The sequence below is a fragment of the Oncorhynchus gorbuscha genome, linkage group LG09 (assembly GCF_021184085.1).
Source record: "Oncorhynchus gorbuscha isolate QuinsamMale2020 ecotype Even-year linkage group LG09, OgorEven_v1.0, whole genome shotgun sequence".
Taxonomy (NCBI): domain Eukaryota; kingdom Metazoa; phylum Chordata; class Actinopteri; order Salmoniformes; family Salmonidae; genus Oncorhynchus; species Oncorhynchus gorbuscha.
In genome coordinates this window covers 87,121,309-87,141,257 of record NC_060181.1, presented here as the reverse complement: position 1 = coordinate 87,141,257, position 19,949 = coordinate 87,121,309, and the positions used below count along the sequence as shown (strand labels likewise).

Here is a 19,949-nt window from a genome sequence, read left to right as displayed (position 1 = left end):
AAAGCACATCAATTTATGCCAAATGGCTGGATATTTCCATAGGTTGGCTCATTGATTCCCTTTACATGAAAATACAAACCGTCTCTATGCCTTTTCTCTATCCAGCCAACTTGCCTCTCCCCCCTCCCTCTTTCAGGAGGGAGGGAAACCACTTCCACTAGGCCGTATGCACCACCCCTCCTTTACCCTCTCCCCCCTCCCTCTTTCAGGAGGGAGGAGGGTATGCACCACCCCTCCTTTACCCTCTCCCCCTCCCTCTTTCAGGAGGGAGGGAAACCACTTCCACTAGGCCGTATGCACCACCCCTCCTTTACCCTCTCCCCCCTCCCTCTTTCAGGAGGGAGGGAAACCACTTCCACTAGGCCGTATGCACCACCCCTCCTTTACCCTCTCCCCCCTCCCTCTTTCAGGAGGGAGGGAAACCACTTCCACTAGGCCGTATGCACCACCCCTCCTTTACCCTCTTCCCCCTCCCTCTTTCAGGAGGGAGGGAAACCACTTCCACTAAAAGGAACCACCAGCTTTCATATGTTCTCATGTTCTAAGCAAGGAACTGAAACGTCAGCTTTCTTACATGGAACATATTGCACCTTCACTTTCTTCTCCAACACTTTGTTTTTCCATTATTTAAACCAAATTGAACATGTTTCATTATTTATTTGAGACTAAATTGATTTTATTGATGTATTATATTAAGTTAAAATAAGTGTTAATTCAGTGTTGTTGTAATTGTCATTAGTACAAAAAAAAATCATTTTTTTTTTTTTTTAATTGTCAGATTAATTGGTATCGGCTTTTTTTTGTTCTCCAAAAATCGTTATCGGCGCTGAAAAATCTTAAAATCGGTCTACCTCTATTGGACAGATCCCTGAGGACTATTCCCCTAATCCAATATACTGCACGCAAATCCATAGTTACATGGTAAGAAGCCTAGCGCAGGGGTTTTCAAACTGTGTCCACTATTGAAAAAATATTTGTAGGGATTTGTCCATGTAAAAACCATTATTTTATAAATATCGCTAGCTGGAACAGAATACCATCGTGGATACCACTTATTTGTTTCTGCGTCCAGAATGAAGGAAGTTATCATGTTAGCTGTTCCTGTTCATCCAACTCTGGGGAAGTAGATAAAGGGATTCATTGACAAAATCTCAAACTATCCCTTTAATATGGAGTTAATTACAGGTTTTTTTTCTGTATAGATAATTCTTAGGTGGGCCGACTTACTGGTAATTTTCAGAATGTACAAACAGTTTGTGTCAACTTAAACAACCAAAACCAGATAAAAAGTACACTGAACTACATATATCTATATTTTTTTTATAATACCATCTCTGAGAACTAACAATCAAATCAAATCTGGACAGTCAGGGAGAATATTACATTCAGGGAACATGCATTGATTTAGTTCCATGTTTGAACAGAGGAACAACATTAGCCATGGCAAAATGCATTGAATTGGGGGAAATGAGCTTGAATTGCAAAATGGTCCCTCATCTCCATGCCAAAATGTGTAGAATTTCCAAAAATGTGCTTAAAAATGGCTAATTTTTCTTAGCTCAATGGGAACATTTATAGAATTGCAGAAAATGTGCTTTACAACAGCAACATGTTATCTCCACCGCCATGATACCTTTCTAGATAATAGACTGTCAGAGTTTACACTTAGTATGTAAACCCACCGTCCCACACTCCATGTAAACCCACCGTCCCACACTCCGTGTAAACCCACCGTCCCACACTCCGTGTAAACCCACCGTCCCACACTCCGTGTAAACCCACCGTCCCACACTCCGTGTAAACCCACCGTCCCACACTCCGTGTAAACCCACCGTCCCACACTCCGTGTAAACCCACCGTCCCACACTCCGTGTAAACCCACCGTCCCACACTCCATGCAAACCCACCGTCCCACACTCCATGCAAACCCACCGTCCCACACTCCATGTAAACCCACCGTCCCACACTCCATGTAAACCCACCGTCCCACACTCCATGTAAACCCACCGTCCCACACTCCATGTAAACCCACCGTCCCACACTCCATGTAAACCCACCGTCCCACACTCCATGTAAACCCACCGCCCCACTCCATTCCATGAAAACCCACCGTCCCACACTCCATGTAAACCCACCGTCCCACACTCCATGTAAACCCACTGTCCCACACTCCATGTAAACCCACTGTCCCACACTCCATGTAAACCCACTGTCCCACACTCCATGTAAACCCACCGTCCCTCCATTCCATGAAAACCCACCGCCCCACTCCATTCCATGTAAACCCACCGTCCCACTCCATTCCATGTAAACCCACCGTCCCACACTCCATGTAAACCCACCGTCCCACACTCCATGTAAACCCACCGTCCCACACTCCATGTAAACCCACCGTCCCACACTCCATGTAAACCCACCGTCCCACACTCCATGTAAACCCACCGTCCCACACTCCATGTAAACCCACTGTCCCACACTCCATGTAAACCCACCGTCCCACACTCCATTCCATGTAAACCCACCGTCCCACACTCCATTCCATGTAAACCCACCGTCCCACACTCCATTCCATGTAAACCCACCGTCCACACTCCATTCCATGTAAACCCACCGTCCACACTCCATGTAAACCCACCGTCCACACTCCATGTAAACCCACCGTCCACACTCCATGTAAACCCACCGTTCCACACTCCATGTAAACCCACCGTTCCACACTCCATGTAAACCCACCGTCCCACACTCCATGTAAACCCACACTCCATGTAAACCCACTGTCCCACTCCATTCCATGAAAACCCACCATCCCACACTCCATGTAAACCCACCGTCCCACTCCATTCCATGAAAACCCACCGTCCCACTCCATGCCATGTAAACCCACCGTTCCACTCCATTCCATGTAAACCCACCGTCCCACACTCCATGTAAACCCACCGTCCCACATTCCATGTAAACCCACCGTCCCACACTCCATGTAAACCCACCGTCCCACACTCCATGTAAACCCACCGTCCCACTCCATTCCATGTAAACCCACCGTCCCACTCCATTCCATGTAAACCCACTGTCCCACTCCATTCCATGTAAACCCACCGTCCCACTCCATTCCATGTAAACCCACCGTCCCACATTCCATGTAAACCCACCGTCCACACTCCATGTAAACCCACCGTCCCACTCCATTCCATGTAAACCCACCGTCCCACTCCATTCCATGTAAACCCACCGTCCCACTCCATTCCATGTAAACCCACCGTCCCACTCCACTCCATGTAAACCCACCGTCCCACTCCACTCCATGTAAACCCACCGTCCCACATTCCATTTTAGACTCAGACAGTCTACTACATGCTCCTCCTCTCTAAGCTCTGCTGGTAATAATAGCACCATTCAACCCCTATCCAATGCATGGCAGCTCTAACCCCATCTGGTTCAGAAGCCCTCAGGTGCGCCGGTCTGGTCTGGACAAAACAAAGCAGAACAAAGTATACATTCAGACATATCACTTTCACAGAGGAGAAAAGACACAGAGATCCACCCTAGCTTATAGTGTCAATGACCCCAGACAGGCCTACACACCCACCAGACAGGCCTACACACCCACCAGACAGGCCTACACACCCACCAGACAGGCCTACACACCCACCAGACAGGCCTACACACCCACCAGACAGGCCTACACACCCACCAGACAGGCCTACACACCCACCAGACAGGCCTACACACCCACCAGACAGGTCTACACACCCACCAGACAGGTCTACACACCCACCAAACAGGCCTACACACCCACCAAACAGGCTATTCTTTTCTACATATACTCCAGTAGGGAAGATTGTTCTGTGAAATAGGAGACAGACTGTCATAAAGGAGAGCACTGATAGATACCTAGGCTTATACAGCAGCAGGCTATCCCTGACTAAAGAAAATCTTGGTCGACCAAAAGTTGTCTGTTCTTTCAACCAATCGATTGGTTTACATTTTTAAAAGTGTATTTTTACATATATAGACACACCCTGTGTGTTTTTAATAGAATCAACGATATGCATTGAGCTGGTCTGATTCTTTAAGCTTACGGTTTGATGAAATAAGACAAAATGACTCAAGAGAGAGGCAGAGATCTAGATATGTTGACATTCTCGATATTGTTGATATTCTAAAATTAGAGACCCAAGCCAATAATAATAACAACATGCCTAATGATACACTTCTCCGATCATTCATTACTGCTGCAGTGTGTGATGTAGCACTGAGTGGAAAAATAGGAAGAACATTTTGTCTTATAAAAAAAAAATGTTGAAAGTGCTGTGTAAGAACTTAAAACATGAATTCACTCAAAAACAGCAGGTCTTCGCTGTATTCTTTGACAGTCTCTCTCTAGTCATTGCTTTAAATGTTTTGAAACCTCACAAGATCAACTTTGCTGTAGCTTTCTCTTATGCCAGCGGTAGATTTATAGTGCACTTGATTTGCTCAAAATAAGGATTAGGCACAATAGAGGAATTTGTGGTTTGCCTTCAAAATAAAGGTATGTCATCGACAGTGATACAAATTAATACAAAAGGTAGAATTATGTCATACTTTTATTTTGATGGCTAACAGCAAACGCCACTATTGTGACTAATCCGTATTGTGTCTAGCTTCACATTGATGGGTCCAACCACCATCAATCAAATAAGAACTGTCTTATAAATTAGGGTTATTTTAGATGATGACACCTAGATTGCAGTTTTGCTATGTTTCTGGGGAAAAACATTGTTTGCATCAATGAGCTAGCTTTTCTTTTTTTTTATGACCAGCACTGTAGGTGCGCGAGAGAACTTTACCATCATCAAGGAATATGAATCATTGTGACGTGAAATACGAGTGATAGTGTAATCAATGTGTAATAACTACGTAAGAAATGCATGAATGCGTTAAATTATTATGTGACGTGCAGTCATATTCAGGTCCTGATTGGTCAACAAGCTTATTTGACATGTCAAAAAATATACATGTTAAATAACACTATTTGACAAGCAAAGACCCAAACGGCGTTCCCATAGAAATCCTGGTTGAGAATGAAACAACGGAACAAATGAACAACAAAACAGCACAGCAAGCAAAGTGAAAGAAATAGGTTTTGATGATGTTTTACTGGTAATGGGGACATATGTAAATGCCAACAAAATAACTTTTTGGTCAGTGTGTGTGTGTGTGTGTGTGTGTGTGTGTAACCTTTATTTAACTTATTTACAATGACGGCCTACCCCGGGCCAATTGTGCGCCACCCTATCGGACTCCCAATCACAGCCGGATGTGATACAGCCTGGATTCAAACCAGGGACTGTAGTGATGCCTCTTGCACTGAGATGCAGTGCCTTAGACCGCTGTGTCCATGTGTGTTAACTATTTAACTATACTAGAATGCTTCAAAAGGCAGCTAAAAATTTGTATTTAAGTTATCGGTATCTTTTTTTTTGGCAAGTAAAATATCGGATATCGGTATCGGCCAAAAAGGGCATATCGGTGCATCACTACCCAAACCTATTTCAGTCCAAGTCAAGCACTGACAAGAAGTAATCAGGTAGGCTTGTTCTATGATGTTTCCACTGGATCAGAACATGACATTATTCTCTTTCACGCTGAGAGTTTTTTGAGAGGGAGAGCGCTGGAAAGATTTTTCAAATACATTGAGGAATTGGTTGTCATTCTCAATGAATGTAAAAACAGAATTTGTTTGCTTGATGTTTTGAGGTGAAGAAAACATTACTCTGAGAAGCTCCACAGGTCATTAGTGGTGGCAGGTGAAGCAAATCAGGAACACCATCACATCCCCATAGACACTTGCTCGCAGCCCAGATAGCTTATATACTTCTATGCATAATCAGGTGCGCGTCCTTACTCAACATTGACAGAATCGCTCCAAACTAAACATAATGACTAAATTGAATTGACAAAACTTGTAAATGGAATGAAAATAACCAAAAACGTGTTTCTTAAAAGCGTAGCACAGGTTGTTCACTCTGCAAACACTGTGTCCACTCCAACAATGTGAACAGTAAGACTGGACTCATTCAAATAAGCATAAATTGAATGCATTAACATAAATTACCATAATCGATAGGAAGAAACGATAGGAAGTACGGTAAACGTACTACTGATGATACATGTAATGGGGAAGTGATATAGACTAAAAATCAAATGCAGTCGACTAATTGGGATCAGCCCTTTAATAGTACATACCTTCAGACTGGACTTGTAATTGGTGTTGCCTTTAAACATGAGGCCCAGTCTCATGTGGATCTCTGTGGCTCGGGAGAAACTGGGGTCAATATAGAGCCCATCCTGAAATGCTTTTATCGCCCTGCATACAGAGAGAAACAGGAGGAGAGTGTTAAACATAGGATGGAACAAAACACACACCAAAAAAAAAAAAAAATTCACAAAAGCAAAAATGTGTAGAAATAACGATATGTTAAATGAGGCTGATTTTTTTCTGGGATAAAAAAAATTGACGAACAAAAACCTTGACATGCTCCTACTATTGTAAAATACATTTGTATTTTACATTCAGAGGCGTGGAAGAGTCCTGCAGCTCTCTGCCTTGCAAGAGCATCTCTGGATTGATCCACAGAGAACGAGAGAGAATGAGCAGAAGCAAGAGAGCAAGCAGCGCTGTTACCGTGGCAACATAACCCCCATCCATAACAACACTGATGTAAACCACATAAACAAACTATATAGGCTGCAAAATAAACCTGACCCACTCTACTGCTTCACCCCTCTGATATACAAATACCCGTATTCAACACATAAACAAACAATTACAAGAACCTACACAAACCAAAACAATCCACCCACAGTGCAGTTGTGAAAACAAAGGCTATCGCATGTCAGGGCCACAGCACGAGAGACGACAGTAGAAACACTGATCTCACTACACACAAACTCACAGGATAAACATTCTGAACCCATTGGCCCCCCTCCCCTTCTCCCTCTCCCTCTCCCCCTCCCCCTCCTTTCCCTGTTCCAATCCTTCATCCCTCCCTCCCTCTTATTCATTCCTTCCAGAGTGGTAGGCACATTAGCTTCTCTAGGCTGAAAAAGATTGGCAGTGAAAATGAGTGCACAGCAGACAAGCTAACAGAAAACCAGAATGGTAGAGAAAGGAGGAATAACATTAAAAAGTCCCCAGGCCAGACAGACTGATAGAGACACGAGGAATAACATTAAACAGTCCCCAGGCCAGACAGACTGGTAGAGACAGAGGAATAACATTAAACAGTCCCCAGGCCAGACAGACTGGTAGAGACAGAGGAATAACATTAAACAGTCCCCAGGCCAGACAGACTGGTAGAGACACGAGGAATAACATTAAACAGTCCCCAGGCCAGACAGACTGGTAGAGACAGAGGAATAACATTAAACAGTCCCCAGGCCAGACAGACTGGTAGAGACAGAGGAATAACATTAAACAGTCCCCAGGCCAGACAGACTGGTAGAGACAGAGGAATAACATTAAACAGTCCCCAGGCCAGACAGACTGGTAGAGACAGAGGAATAACATTAAACAGTCCCCAGGCCAGACAGACTGGTAGAGACAGGAGGAATAACATTAAACAGTCCCCAGGCCAGACAGACTGATAACATTAAACAGTCCCCAGGCCAGACAGACTGGTAGAGACAGAGGCATAACATTAAACAGTCCCCAGGCCAGACAGACTGATAGAGACAGGAGGAATAACATTAAACAGTCCCCAGGCCAGACAGACTGGTAGAGACAGAGGGAGAACATTACTGGTGAATGCACCAATTTGTAAGTCGCTCTGGATAAGAGCGTCTGCTAAATGACTTAAATGTAATGTAAATGTAAACATTAAACAATGCAAAGTGTTCTCTGACTGAACCCCAATAATACTATAATTATGCTATTACTGACAAAATCCTGTTGTATTATCTAATGTAGAGAATATGTCCCACCGCTCTACTAGTCCAGCCCTGTAGCTCCCTGTAGCTCTCTAGGACCAGACTACTGCTCTACTAGTCCAGCCCTGTAGTTCTCTAGGACCAGACTACTGCTCTACTAGTCCAGCCCTGTAGCTCTCTAGGACCAGACTACTGCTCTACTAGTCCAGCCCTGTAGCTCTCTAGGACCAGACTACTGCTCTACTAGTCCAGCCCTGTAGCTCTCTAGGACCAGACTACTGCTCTACTAGTCCAGCCCTGTAGCTCTCTAGGACCAGACTACTGCTCTACTAGTCCAGCCCTGTAGCTCTCTAGGACCAGACTACTGCTCTACTAGTCCAGCCCTGTAGCTCTCTAGGACCAGACTACTGCTCTACTAGTCCAGCCCTGTAGCTCTCTAGGACCAGACTACTGCTCTACTAGTCCAGCCCTGTAGCTCTCTAGGACCAGACTACTGCTCTACTAGTCCAGCCCTGTAGCTCTCTAGGACCAGACTACTGCTCTACTAGTCCAGCCCTGTAGCTCTCTAGGACCAGACTACTGCTCTACTAGTCCAGCCCTGTAGCTCTCTAGGACCAGACTACTGCTCTACTAGTCCAGCCCTGTAGCTCTCTAGGACCAGACTACTGCTCTACTAGTCCAGCCCTGTAGCTCTCTAGGACCAGACTACTGCTCTACTAGTCCAGCCCTGTAGCTCTCTAGGACCAGACTACTGCTCTACTAGTCCAGCCCTGTAGCTCTCTAGGACCAGACTACTGCTCTACTAGTCCAGCCCTGTAGCTCTCTAGGACCAGACTACTGCTCTACTAGTCCAGCCCTGTAGCTCTCTAGGACCAGACTACTGCTCTACTAGTCCAGCCCTGTAGCTCTCTAGGACCAGACTACTGCTCTACTAGTCCAGCCCTGTAGCTCTCTAGGACCAGACTACTGCTCTACTAGTCCAGCCCTGTAGCTCTCTAGGACCAGACTACTGCTCTACTAGTCCAGCCCTGTAGCTCTCTAGGACCAGACTACTGCTCTACTAGTCCAGCCCTGTAGCTCTCTAGGACCAGACTACTGCTCTACTAGTCCAGCCCTGTAGCTCTCTAGGACCAGACTACTGCTCTACTAGTCCAGCCCTGTAGCTCTCTAGGACCAGACTACTGCTCTACTAGGACCAGGGTTGGTTGGAGACCACAGCTCTAGCCCTGTAGTTCTCTAGGACCAGGGTTGGTTGGAGACCACAGCTCTAGCCCTGTAACTCTCTCAGACCAGGGTTGGTTGGAGACCACAGCTCTAGCCCTGTAGCTCTCTAGGACCAGGGTTGGTTGGAGACCACAGCTCTAGCCCTGTAGCTCTCTAGGACCAGGGTTGGTTGGAGACCACAGCTCTAGCCCTGTAGCTCTCTAGGACCAGGGTTGGTTGGAGACATCTGGTAACATTACATTTGATAGTGCTGCATTCCTCTGTAGCCTCTAGCTGTTTAAAGTAAGTTGTAGTACATAGAGGGAACCCAGATTACATGCTTCCCTGTAGCCCCCTAATCAAAGTTTGTTTGCGTACACAGATTTGCAGAAATGTTTTTGTTTCTAGCTCCAACAGGGCAGTAAGACCTAGCAATAGAACAATAGATATATAATCCAGGTCGAGGTGAGAATTATTTAAGATATTGTTTGAAGGTTAGGGTTTCAGATGTTTTCGGAAGACGGCCATGGCTCTGCTGTCCTAGCTGAGCAGGAGCTGCCCTCCCTTAGGGGTGGGAGGACCAAGAGACCTGAGGTGGAAGAACAGAGTACTCGGATTGGGGTGCAGGGTTTGAGCATAGCCTGAAGGTGGGGAGGGGCAGTTCCTCTTCCTCTTCCGTAGGTAAGTACCATGGTCTTGTAGTGGATGCGACCTTCGACTGGAAGCCAGTGGAGTGTACGGAGGAGCAGGGTGACATGAGAGAACTTAGGAAGGTTAAAGACCAGGCGAGCTCCAGTGTTCTGGATAAATTGCATGGGTTTGATGGCCCAGCCAACAGTGAGTTGCAGTAGTCCAGACAGGAGAGAACAAGTGTCTGGATTAGGACCTGTGCTTCTTCCTGTGTGAGGTAGGGTCGTACTCTACGGATGTTGTAGAGCATAAAACTGCAGGAGCAGGTCACTGCTTCGATGTTTGCAGAGAACGACAGGGTGTTTCTCCAGGGACACACCAAGTTTCTTTGCACTCTGGGAGGGCGTCACTGGAGTTCTCTACCGTGATGTAGATGCATAATGACTACCTATACAACATGTAGATTCAAGACAGCTCCTAGTCAGGGCAATATGACCTTTCTAGATGCATTATTGTCTATGGAATTCAAATGTAGATGCATAATGACTGCCTAGACCTAGATTCAAGATGGGCAATATGACCTTCCTAGCTGCATTATTGTCTATGGAATTACTCAAATGTAGATGCATAATGACTGCCTAGACAACATGTAGATTCAAGATGGCTCCTAGTCAGGGCAATATGACCTTCCTAGCTGCATTATTCTCTATGGAATTACTCAAATGTAGATGCATAATGACTACCTAGACAACATGTAGATTCAAGATGGCTCCTAGTCAGGGCAATATGACCTTCCTAGCTGCATTATTCTCTATGGAATTACTCAAATGTAGATGCATAATGACTACCTAGACAACATGTAGATTCAAGATGGCTCCTAGTCAGGGCAATATGACCTTCCTAGCTGCATTATTCTCTATGGAATTACTCAAATGTAGATGCATAATGACTACCTAGACAACATGTAGATTCAAGATGGCATCAAGTTGCGTCAAAGACACATTCTAGCAGATTTTCTCCATATGGAAACCAACATAGCGGGCCTACCTTCTCTGTCCTGCCTGGGCCTCTGAGGAGGAGGGCTGCACTGACCTAGACAGGGAGAAAGGGCACCTACAGTAGTCAATATCAGCCACAGATGCCTAACACCACTACACAGCAAAGTACTTACTCAACAAGGTCCCAACTCTCCCGAGAGAGAGGTCAACTCTCTCGAGAGAGAGAGAGGTCCCAACTCTCCCGAGAGAGAGGTCCCAACTCTCCCGAGAGAGAGGTCCCAACTCTCCCGAGAGAGAGGTCCCAACTCTCCCGAGAGAGAGGTCCCAACTCTCCCGAGAGAGAGGTCCCAACTCTCCCAAGAGAGAGTATTTTGGTAAAAAGCTTCTGGGGTACTTTTTATTTTGTGATTTAAAATGATGTAGTTAGGCTTATTCGGTTATAGTGGCATCTGTACACTTTACAGGCTTGAAAAGTGGTAGAAAACAGTGAGGTAAGCATGTGAAGAGACCGAGCCACAGTACTGTTAACAACACAGCAGGGTCTGGTAACTGGTTACTTGGCTGAGACAGATAACGAAGACTGAGCACTGGATTCCACACACAGAGCACCCCACTGCAGAAGCAAACTGTGAGCAGACAAATAAAATTGTCCAGGAGAAAAATAACATCCCATTGCAAAAATAATGCTTTTTAGCCTATTCATCGATGGAAATACCAGTTGATGTAAATCTGTCTATGAATTAATTTGCATAATTTAAAGGAACTAAATTGGTGTGTATTCGTTATGCATCTTTATTGATCACATGCACACAGCATACAGACAGACAGACAGAACGCGAAAACCGTCAGACAACGCTTTTATAAGCCCAATCATAGCGCAACATTTCTAAATGCAATCGTGTGTTAAAAAAAAAAAAAACGTTTTTGGGGCCATGATTACAAAGTGTGCTTCTCATTCGCCATTCATATGCTTAGGCAACGAGCTGGAGGCTGGAGGCATTTTTTTTTTTTTTACTTGAACGATTCACTACATATGAGGCATGTTTAACCTCGTTTCAAAGTAGCCTAGGCAAAACGCAACCATATCCGTGGGAGACAATAGTTTTATAAAGACTTCCAAAAGCCTTTGAAACCAGTAGGCTATTTCTATTGGTTTTCAACTTGCTTTCATTGTCCAGTAGGCTATTTCTATTGGTTTTCAACTTGCTTTCATTGTCCCAGTAGGCTATTTCTATTGGTTTTCAACTTGCTTTCATTGTCCAGTAGGCTATTTCTATTGGTTTTCAACTTGCTTTCATTGTCCAGTAGCCAAATGCACACTTGTGCGTAGCCTACTGCCTTGTGCGCTAATCATTTTAATAAATTATAGTTTATCATTATTTTAAGCTAAATGTTCTGATCAGATTCATTGCTTTTTAAGTACTTTATTTTTTAATGTAGTCTAGACCTACTGGTTGTATGAATTTGGGATCTATCGTCCCACATCTGTCCTAGAGTCTGTTTGGGTTATTTCTTTCTCGACAAGTTGACCAATTGAATAGGTCACCTTTTCTACTATGGGGGAATAGAAGATTGACATAGGATCAGAGGCGCCGCGTCCATAATGTTAAGGGAAGCTTTCCCCAAGTAATTATATAGCCTACTTCTGTCTATACATAAATAAATACAATCATTCAAAATAGACTACTGAAGCATGATTTGAACACAGAGGATCATTAGCTTGTTTTAAACCGCATTGCCTACAGTTGGAAGGCAGGCAGCGCATGTAATTTGGGCAACGTGCGTGAGTTATACCAAATAGACGATTGTTGAGTTGCAACTGTCAGTGAAAAGTAGAGGCCCAGCCAGGCATATTGCAATTTTTACCAAATGTAATCGTGGGAAAACATAAGTTTGGAAAGCAAATGGCTCTTGCTGTAAAGAGAACACAATTTTAAAAAACAAATCTGCTGTTTAATTATCAAAATTCTCAACTTAATTGATCGAACAACAGTAGGCCTATAGCCTATCTTATTGGCACCAGTGGAAAGCATCGGCCATATTCCCGGTGAGTGAGCACTGTGCATATTCACCATCATTGCTGGGTGTTTAGACAATAATTTACCCCTCCAGTTTAGATGAACGTCATATTCTATTCATCTCCCCCTTCTCATAAATCTTATATACACTACCGTTCAAAAGTTTGTGGTCACTTAGAAATAGCCTTGTTCCTGAAAGAAAAGCTCATTTTTTGTCCATTAAAATAAAAAATTGATCAGAAATACAGTGTAGACATTGTTAAATGTTGTAAATGACTGGTGGAGCTAGAAACGGCTGGTTTTCAATGGAATATCTACATAGGCGTACAAAGTAGAGGTCGACCGATTATGATTTTTCAACACCGAAACCGATTACTGGAGGACCCAAAAACCCGATACCGATTAATTGGCCGATTTTTTTGAAACATCTATTTGTTATAATGACAATTACAACAATACTGAATGAAAAACTTATTTTAACTTAATACATCAATAAAATACATTTAGCCTCAAATGTTTTATTTGATTTCACCTTTATTTAACCAGGTAGGCCAGTTGAGAACACCTTTATTTAACCAGGTAGGCCAGTTGAGAACACCTTTATTTAACCAGGTAGGCCAGTTGAGAACACCTTTATTTAACCAGGTAGGCCAGTTGAGAACACCTTTATTTAACCAGGTAGACCAGTTGAGAACACCTTTATTTAACCAGGTAGGCAAGTTGAGAACATTTTTATTTAACCAGGTAGGCCAGTTGACAACACCTTTATTTAACCAGGTAGGCCAGTTGAGAACACCTTTATTTAACCAGGTAGGCTAGTTGAGAACCCCTTTATTTAACCAGGTAGGCGAGTTGAGAACCCCTTTATTTAACCAGGTAGGCTAGTTGAGAACACCTTTATTTAACCAGGTAGGCAAGTTGAGAACACCTTTATTTAACCAGGTAGGCAAGTTGAGAACAAGTTCTCATTTACAATTGCGACCTGGCCAAGATAAAGCAAAACAGTTCAACAGATACAACAACACAGCGTAACACATGGAGTGAAACAAACATACAGTCAATAATACAGTAGAAAAATAAGTCTATATACGGCGAAGTAAATACAATATAGCAAGTAAAACTCTGGAATGGTAGATTTGCAGTGGAAGAATGTGCAAAGTAGAAATAAAAATGGGGTGCAAAGGAGCAAAATAAATAAATACAGTAGGGGAAGAGGTAGGTGTTTGGGCTAAATTATAGATGGGCTAAGTACAGGTGCAGTAATCTGTAAGTTGCTCTGACAGCTGGTGCTTAAAGCTAGTGAGGGAGATAAGTGGTTCCAGTTTCAGAGATTTTTGTAGTTCGTTCCAGTCATTGGCAGCAGAGAACTAGAAGGAGAGGCGGCCAAAGGAGGAGTTGGTTTTGGGTGTGACCAGAGAGTTATACCTGCTGGAGCGCGTGCTACAGGTGGGTGCTGCCAACGTAACCAGCGAGCTGAGATAAGGGGGGACTTTACCAAGCAGGGTCTTGTAGATTACCTGGAGCCAGTGGGTTTGGAGACGAGTATGAAGCGAGGGCCAGCCAACGAGATTATACAGGTCGCAGTGGTGGGCTGTATCACCGCCTGGTACGGCAACTGCTCCGCCCTCAACCGTAAGGCTCTCCAGAGGGTAGTGAGGACTGCACAACGCATCACCGGGGGCAAACTACCTGCCCTCCAGGACACCTACACCACCCGTTGTTACAGGAAGGCCATAAAGATCATCAAGGACATCAACCACCCGAACCACTGCCTGTTCACCCCGCTATCATCCAGAAGGCGAGGTCAGTACAGGTGCATCAAAGCTGGGACCGAGAGACTGAAAAACAGCTTCTATCTCAAGGCCATCAGACTGTTAAATAGCCACCACTAACATTGAGTGGCTGCTGCCAACACACTGTCATTGACACTGACCCAACTCCAGCCATTTTAATAATGGGAATTGATGGGAAATGATGTAAATATATCACTAGCCACTTTAAACAATGCTACCTTATATAATGTTACTTACCCTACATTATTCATCTCATATGCATATGTATATACTGTACTCTACAACATCGACTGCATCCTTATGTAACACATGTATCACTAGCCACTTTAACTATGCCACTTTGTTTACTTTGTCTACACACTCATCTCATATGTATATACTGTACTCGATACCATCTACTGTATGCTGCTCTGTACCATCACTCATTCATATATCCTTATGTACATGTTCCTTATCCCCTTACACTGTGTATAAGACAGTAGTTTTGGAATTGTTAGTTAGATTACTTGTTGGTTATCACTGCATTGTCGGAACTAGAAGCACAAGCATTTCGCTACACTCGCATTAACATCTGCTAACCATGTGTATGTGACAAATAAAATTTGATTTGATTTGATTTGATTTGGGTAGTGTATGGGGATTTGGTGACAAAACGGATGGCACTGTGATAGACTGCATCCAAATGATTAAGTAGGGTAATGGAAGCTATTTTGTAAATGACATCGCCAAAGTCGAGGATCGGTAGGATGGTCAGTTTTACGAGGGTATGTTTGGCAGCATGAGTGAAGAATGCTTTGTTGCGAAATAGGAAGCCAATTCTTGATTTAACTTTGGACTGGAGATGCTTCATGAGAGTCTGGAAGGAGAGTTTACAATCTAACCAGACACCTAGGTATTTGTAGTTGTCCTATATTCTAAGTCAGAACCGTCCAGTGTAGTGATGCTGGGCGGGCGGGCAGGTGCAGGCAGCAATCAGTTGAAAAGCATGCATTTAGTTTTACTTGTATTTAAGAGCAGTTGGAGACCAAGGAAGGAGAGTTGTATGGCATTGAAGCTCATCTGGAGGGTTGATAACAGTGTCCAAACAAGGGCCAGAAGTATACAGAATGGTGTCGTCTGCATAGAGGTGGATCAGAGACTCAGCAAGAGCGACATCATTGATGTATACAGAGAAGAGAGTGGGCCCAAGATTGGAACCCTGTGGCACCCCCATAGAGAATGCCAGCGGCCCGGACAATCATTTGAGAAACCAAGGCTATCGAGTCTGCCGATGAGGATGTGGTGATTGACAGAGTCGAAAGCCTTGGCCAGGTCAATGAATACGGATGCGCAGTATTGTATCTTATCGATGGCGGTTAAGATATCTTTTAGGACCTTGAGCGTGGCTGAGGTGCACCCATGACCAGCTCTGAAACCAGATTGCATTGGAGAAGGTGCGGTGGGATTCGAAATGGTCGGCAATCTGTTTGTTGACTTGGCTTTCGAAGACCTTAGAAAAGGCAGGGTAGGATAGATATAAGTCTGTAGCAGTTTGGGCCAAGAGTGTCCCCCCCTTTGAAGAGGGGGATGACCGCAGCTGCTTTCCAATCTTTGGGAATCTCAGACAACACGAAAGAGAATTTGAACAGGCTAGTAATAGGAGTTGCAACAATTTTGGCAGATCATTTTTAGAAAGAAAGGGTCCATTGTCTAGCCCGGCTGATTTGTAGGGGTCCAGATTTTGCAGCGCTTTCAGAACATCAGCTGACTGGATTTGGGACAAGGAGAAATGGGGAAGGCTTGGGTGAGTTGCTGTTGGGGGTGCAGTGCTGTTGACGTCGCGACGGAGGGGCCAGTTGGATAACTCCCTCGTGTAGATAAGTAGTCGGTAGTCCAGTCGTGAAGGCCCGGTGGGGCCCCGTATCGGCATTAAAACGGGTCCGGATAGGTGATTGTAGCCCAGGAGTGGCTGATGGAACTCTTCTGCTGGCTAGCTCCAGGATAACTGATGTTTGCTCCGGGACCGACGTAAGCCAATAGTCACTCGGATACCAGCTAGCTAGCTGCAAGATCCAGGAGTAAATGTCCAGAGCTTGCGGTAGAAATCCGGGGGTATGGATAGAAAATAGGTCCGGTATGCTCTGGTCTGAGTCGCGTTGTACAAAACTGGCGATAACTTTTCGAGCTAAAGGATAGCTGATGACCGCCAACTGTAGTTAGCTGAATACTAACGTTAGTTAGCCAGCTTCTGGCTAGCTTCTGAATAATGAAACTTGTTTTTTTGCATTATGTAAACCAAATTGAACAAGTGTTGGAGAAGAAAGTAAAAGTGCAATATGTGCCATGTAAAAATGCTAACGTTTAAGGTCCTTGCTCAGAACATGAGAACATATGAAAGCTGGTGGTTCCTTTTAATATGAGTCTTCAATATTCCCAGGTAAGAAGTTTTAGGTTGTAGTTATTATAGGAATTATAGGATTATTTATCTCTATACCATTTGTATTTCATATACATTTGAATATTGGACGTTCTTATAGGCACTTTAGTATTGCCAATGTAAAAGTATATCTTCCGTCCCTCTCATTTACATTTACATTTAGGTCATTTAGCAGACGCTCTTATCCAGAGCTCGGCGGGCTCGAACTAGAAACACATCGACAACAGCCACCCTCGAAGCAGCGTTACCCATCGCTCCACAAAAGCCACGGCCCTTGCAGGGCAAGGTGAACTCCAAGTCTCAGAGCGAGTGACGTCACCGATTGAAACACTATTAGGGCGCACCCCGCTAACTAGCTAGCCATTTCACATCGGTTACACCAGCCTAATCTCGGGAGTTGACAGGCTTGAAGCCAAAAACAGCTCAATGCTTGAAGCACAGCGAAGAGCTGCTGGCAAAACGCACTAAAGTGCTGTTTGAATGAATGGTAGGCAGCAGCAGACTCGTACGCATCGCTCAGTCAGACAGCTCTATCAAATATCAAATCATAGACTTAATTATTATTATTGTTATTTTTTTATTTCACCTTTATTTAACCAGGTAGGATAGTTGAGAACAAGTTCTCATTTGCAACTGCGACCTGGCCAAGATAAAGCATAGCAGTGTGAACAGACAACACAGAGTTACACATGGAGTAAACAATTAACAAGTCAATAACACAGTAGAAAAAAAGGGAGTCTATATACATTGTGTGCAAAAGACATGAGGAGGTAGGCGAATAATTACAATTTTGCAGATTAACACTGGAGTGATAAATGATCAGATGGTCATGTACAGGGATATTGGTGTGCAAAAGAGCAGAAAAGTAAATAAATAAAAACAGTATGGGGATGAGGTTGGGAAAAAAAAAAGGGGGTGGGCTATTTACCGATAGACTATGTACAGCTGCAGCGATCGGTTAGCTGCTCAGATAGCAGATGTTTGAAGTTGGTGAGGGAGATAAAAGTCTCCAACTTCAGCAATTTTTGCAATTCGTTCCAGTCACAGGCAGCAGAGAACTGGAACGAACGGCGGCCAAATGAAGTGTTGGCTTTAGGGATTATAACATAATACCACAGAAATATGAGCCTTTGGTCATTAATATGGTCAAATCCGCAAACTATAATTTTGAAAACGAAACATTTATTCTTTCAGTGAAATACAGAACCGTTCCGTATTTGATCTAATGTGTGGCATTCATAAGTCAAAATATTGCTGTTACATTGTACAACCTTCAATGTTATGTCATAAATACGCCAAATTCTGGCAAATTAGTTCGCAACGAGCCAGGCGGCCCAAACTGTTGCATATACCCTGACTCTGCGTGCAATGAACGCAAGAGAAGTGACACAATTTCACCTGGTTAATATTGCCTGCTAACCTGGATTTGTTTTAGCTAAATATGCAGGTATAAAAATATATAAACCCGTGCATTGATTTTAAGAAAGGCATTGATGTTTATGGTTAGGTACAGTCGTGCAACGATTGTGCTTTTTCGCAAATGCGCTTTTGTTAAATCATCCCCCGTTTGGCGAAGTTGGCTTTCTTTGCTAGGAAGAAATAGTCTTCACACAGTTCGCAACGAGCCAGGCGGCACAAACTGCTACATATACCCTGACTCTGTTGCAAGAGAAGTGACACCATTTCCCTAGTTAAAAGAAATTCATGTTAGCAGGCAATATTAACTAAATATGCAGGTTTAAAAACATATACTTGTGTACTGATTGCAGGAAAGGCATTGAGGTTTATGGTTAGGTACATGTTGGAGCAATGACAGTCCTTTTTCACGAATCCGCATGGCATCGATTATATGCAACGCAGGACACGCTAGATAAACTAGTAATATCATCAACCATGTGTAGTTAATTAGTGATTATGATTGATTGATTGTTTTGTATAAGATACGTTTAATGCTAGCTAGCAACTTAACGTGGCTTCTTACTGCATTCGCCGTAACAGGCAGGCTCCTTGTGGAGTGCAATGTAAGGCAGGTGGTTAGAGCGTTGGACAAATTAACCGTAAGGTTGCAAGATTGAATCCCAGAGCTGACAAGGTAAAAATCTGTCGTTCTGCCCCTGAACAAGGCAGTTAACCCACCGTTCCTAGGCCGTCATTGAAAATAAGAATGTGTTCTTAACGGACTTGCCTAGTAGTTAAATAAAGGTGTAAAAAATAATAATTTAAAAAATTTAAAATTAAAATCTGTGTCCAAAAATAGCGATTTTCGATTGATATGAAAACTTGAAATCGGCCCTAATTAATAGGCCATTAAGATAAAATGGTCTGACCTCTAGTAGAAAGGCCCATTATCAGCATCCATCACTTGTGTTCCAATGGCACGTTGTGTTAGCTAATCCAAGTTTATCATTTTAAAAGGCTAATTGATCATTAGAAAACCTTTTTTCAATTATGTTAGCACAGCTGAAATCTATCGTGCTGATTAAAGAAGCAATAAAACTGGCCTTCTTTCAACTAATTGAGTATCTGGAGCATCAGCATTTGTGAGTTTGATTACAGGCTCAAAATGTCCAGAAACAAAGAACTTTCTTCTGAAACGTGTCAGTCTATTCTTGTTCTGAAGGATGAAGGCTATTTCATGTGAGAAATTGCCAAGAAACTGAAGATCTTGTACAATGCAGTGTACTACTAACTTCACCATTGCACATACTGGCTCTAACCAGAATAGAAAGAGAAGAGGCCCCGGTGTACAACTGAGTAAGAGGACAAGTACATTAGAGTGTCTAGTTTGAGAAACAGATGCCTCACAAGTCTTCAACTGGTGGCTTCATTAAATAGTTTAATTAAATAGTACCCGCAAAACACCAGTCTCAACGTCAACAGTGAAGAGGCGACTCCAGGATGCTGGCCTCTTAGGCAGAGTAGCAAAGAAAAGCTATATCTCAGACTAGCCAATAAAAATAAAATATTAAGATGGCCAAAA

At 43.6% G+C, this 19,949-nt stretch overlaps 1 protein-coding gene across 6 annotated transcripts in view; it reads right to left on the bottom strand.

The window, feature by feature from the left end:
• LOC124044230 (lysine-specific demethylase 6A-like) overlaps positions 1-19,949 on the bottom strand; it is a 100,864-nt gene that overhangs the window by 67,349 nt on the left and 13,566 nt on the right. For 4 of the 6 annotated variants that reach the window (XR_006840457.1, XR_006840458.1, XR_006840459.1 and 1 more), the window contains exons 6-7: positions 10,792-10,836; positions 6,229-6,349 (exon numbers count right to left, since the gene is read on the bottom strand). Coding sequence is in view for 3 of the 6 variants with exons in the window: in XM_046363820.1 (XP_046219776.1) it covers positions 6,229-6,349; positions 10,792-10,836 (166 nt within the window). In the remaining 3 variants the exon portion in view is untranslated. Of the gene's footprint in view, positions 1-6,228; positions 6,350-6,511; positions 6,535-10,791; positions 10,837-19,949 lie in introns of those variants that run through there. The other 2 variants (XM_046363823.1, XM_046363821.1) reach the window with 2 other exon arrangements.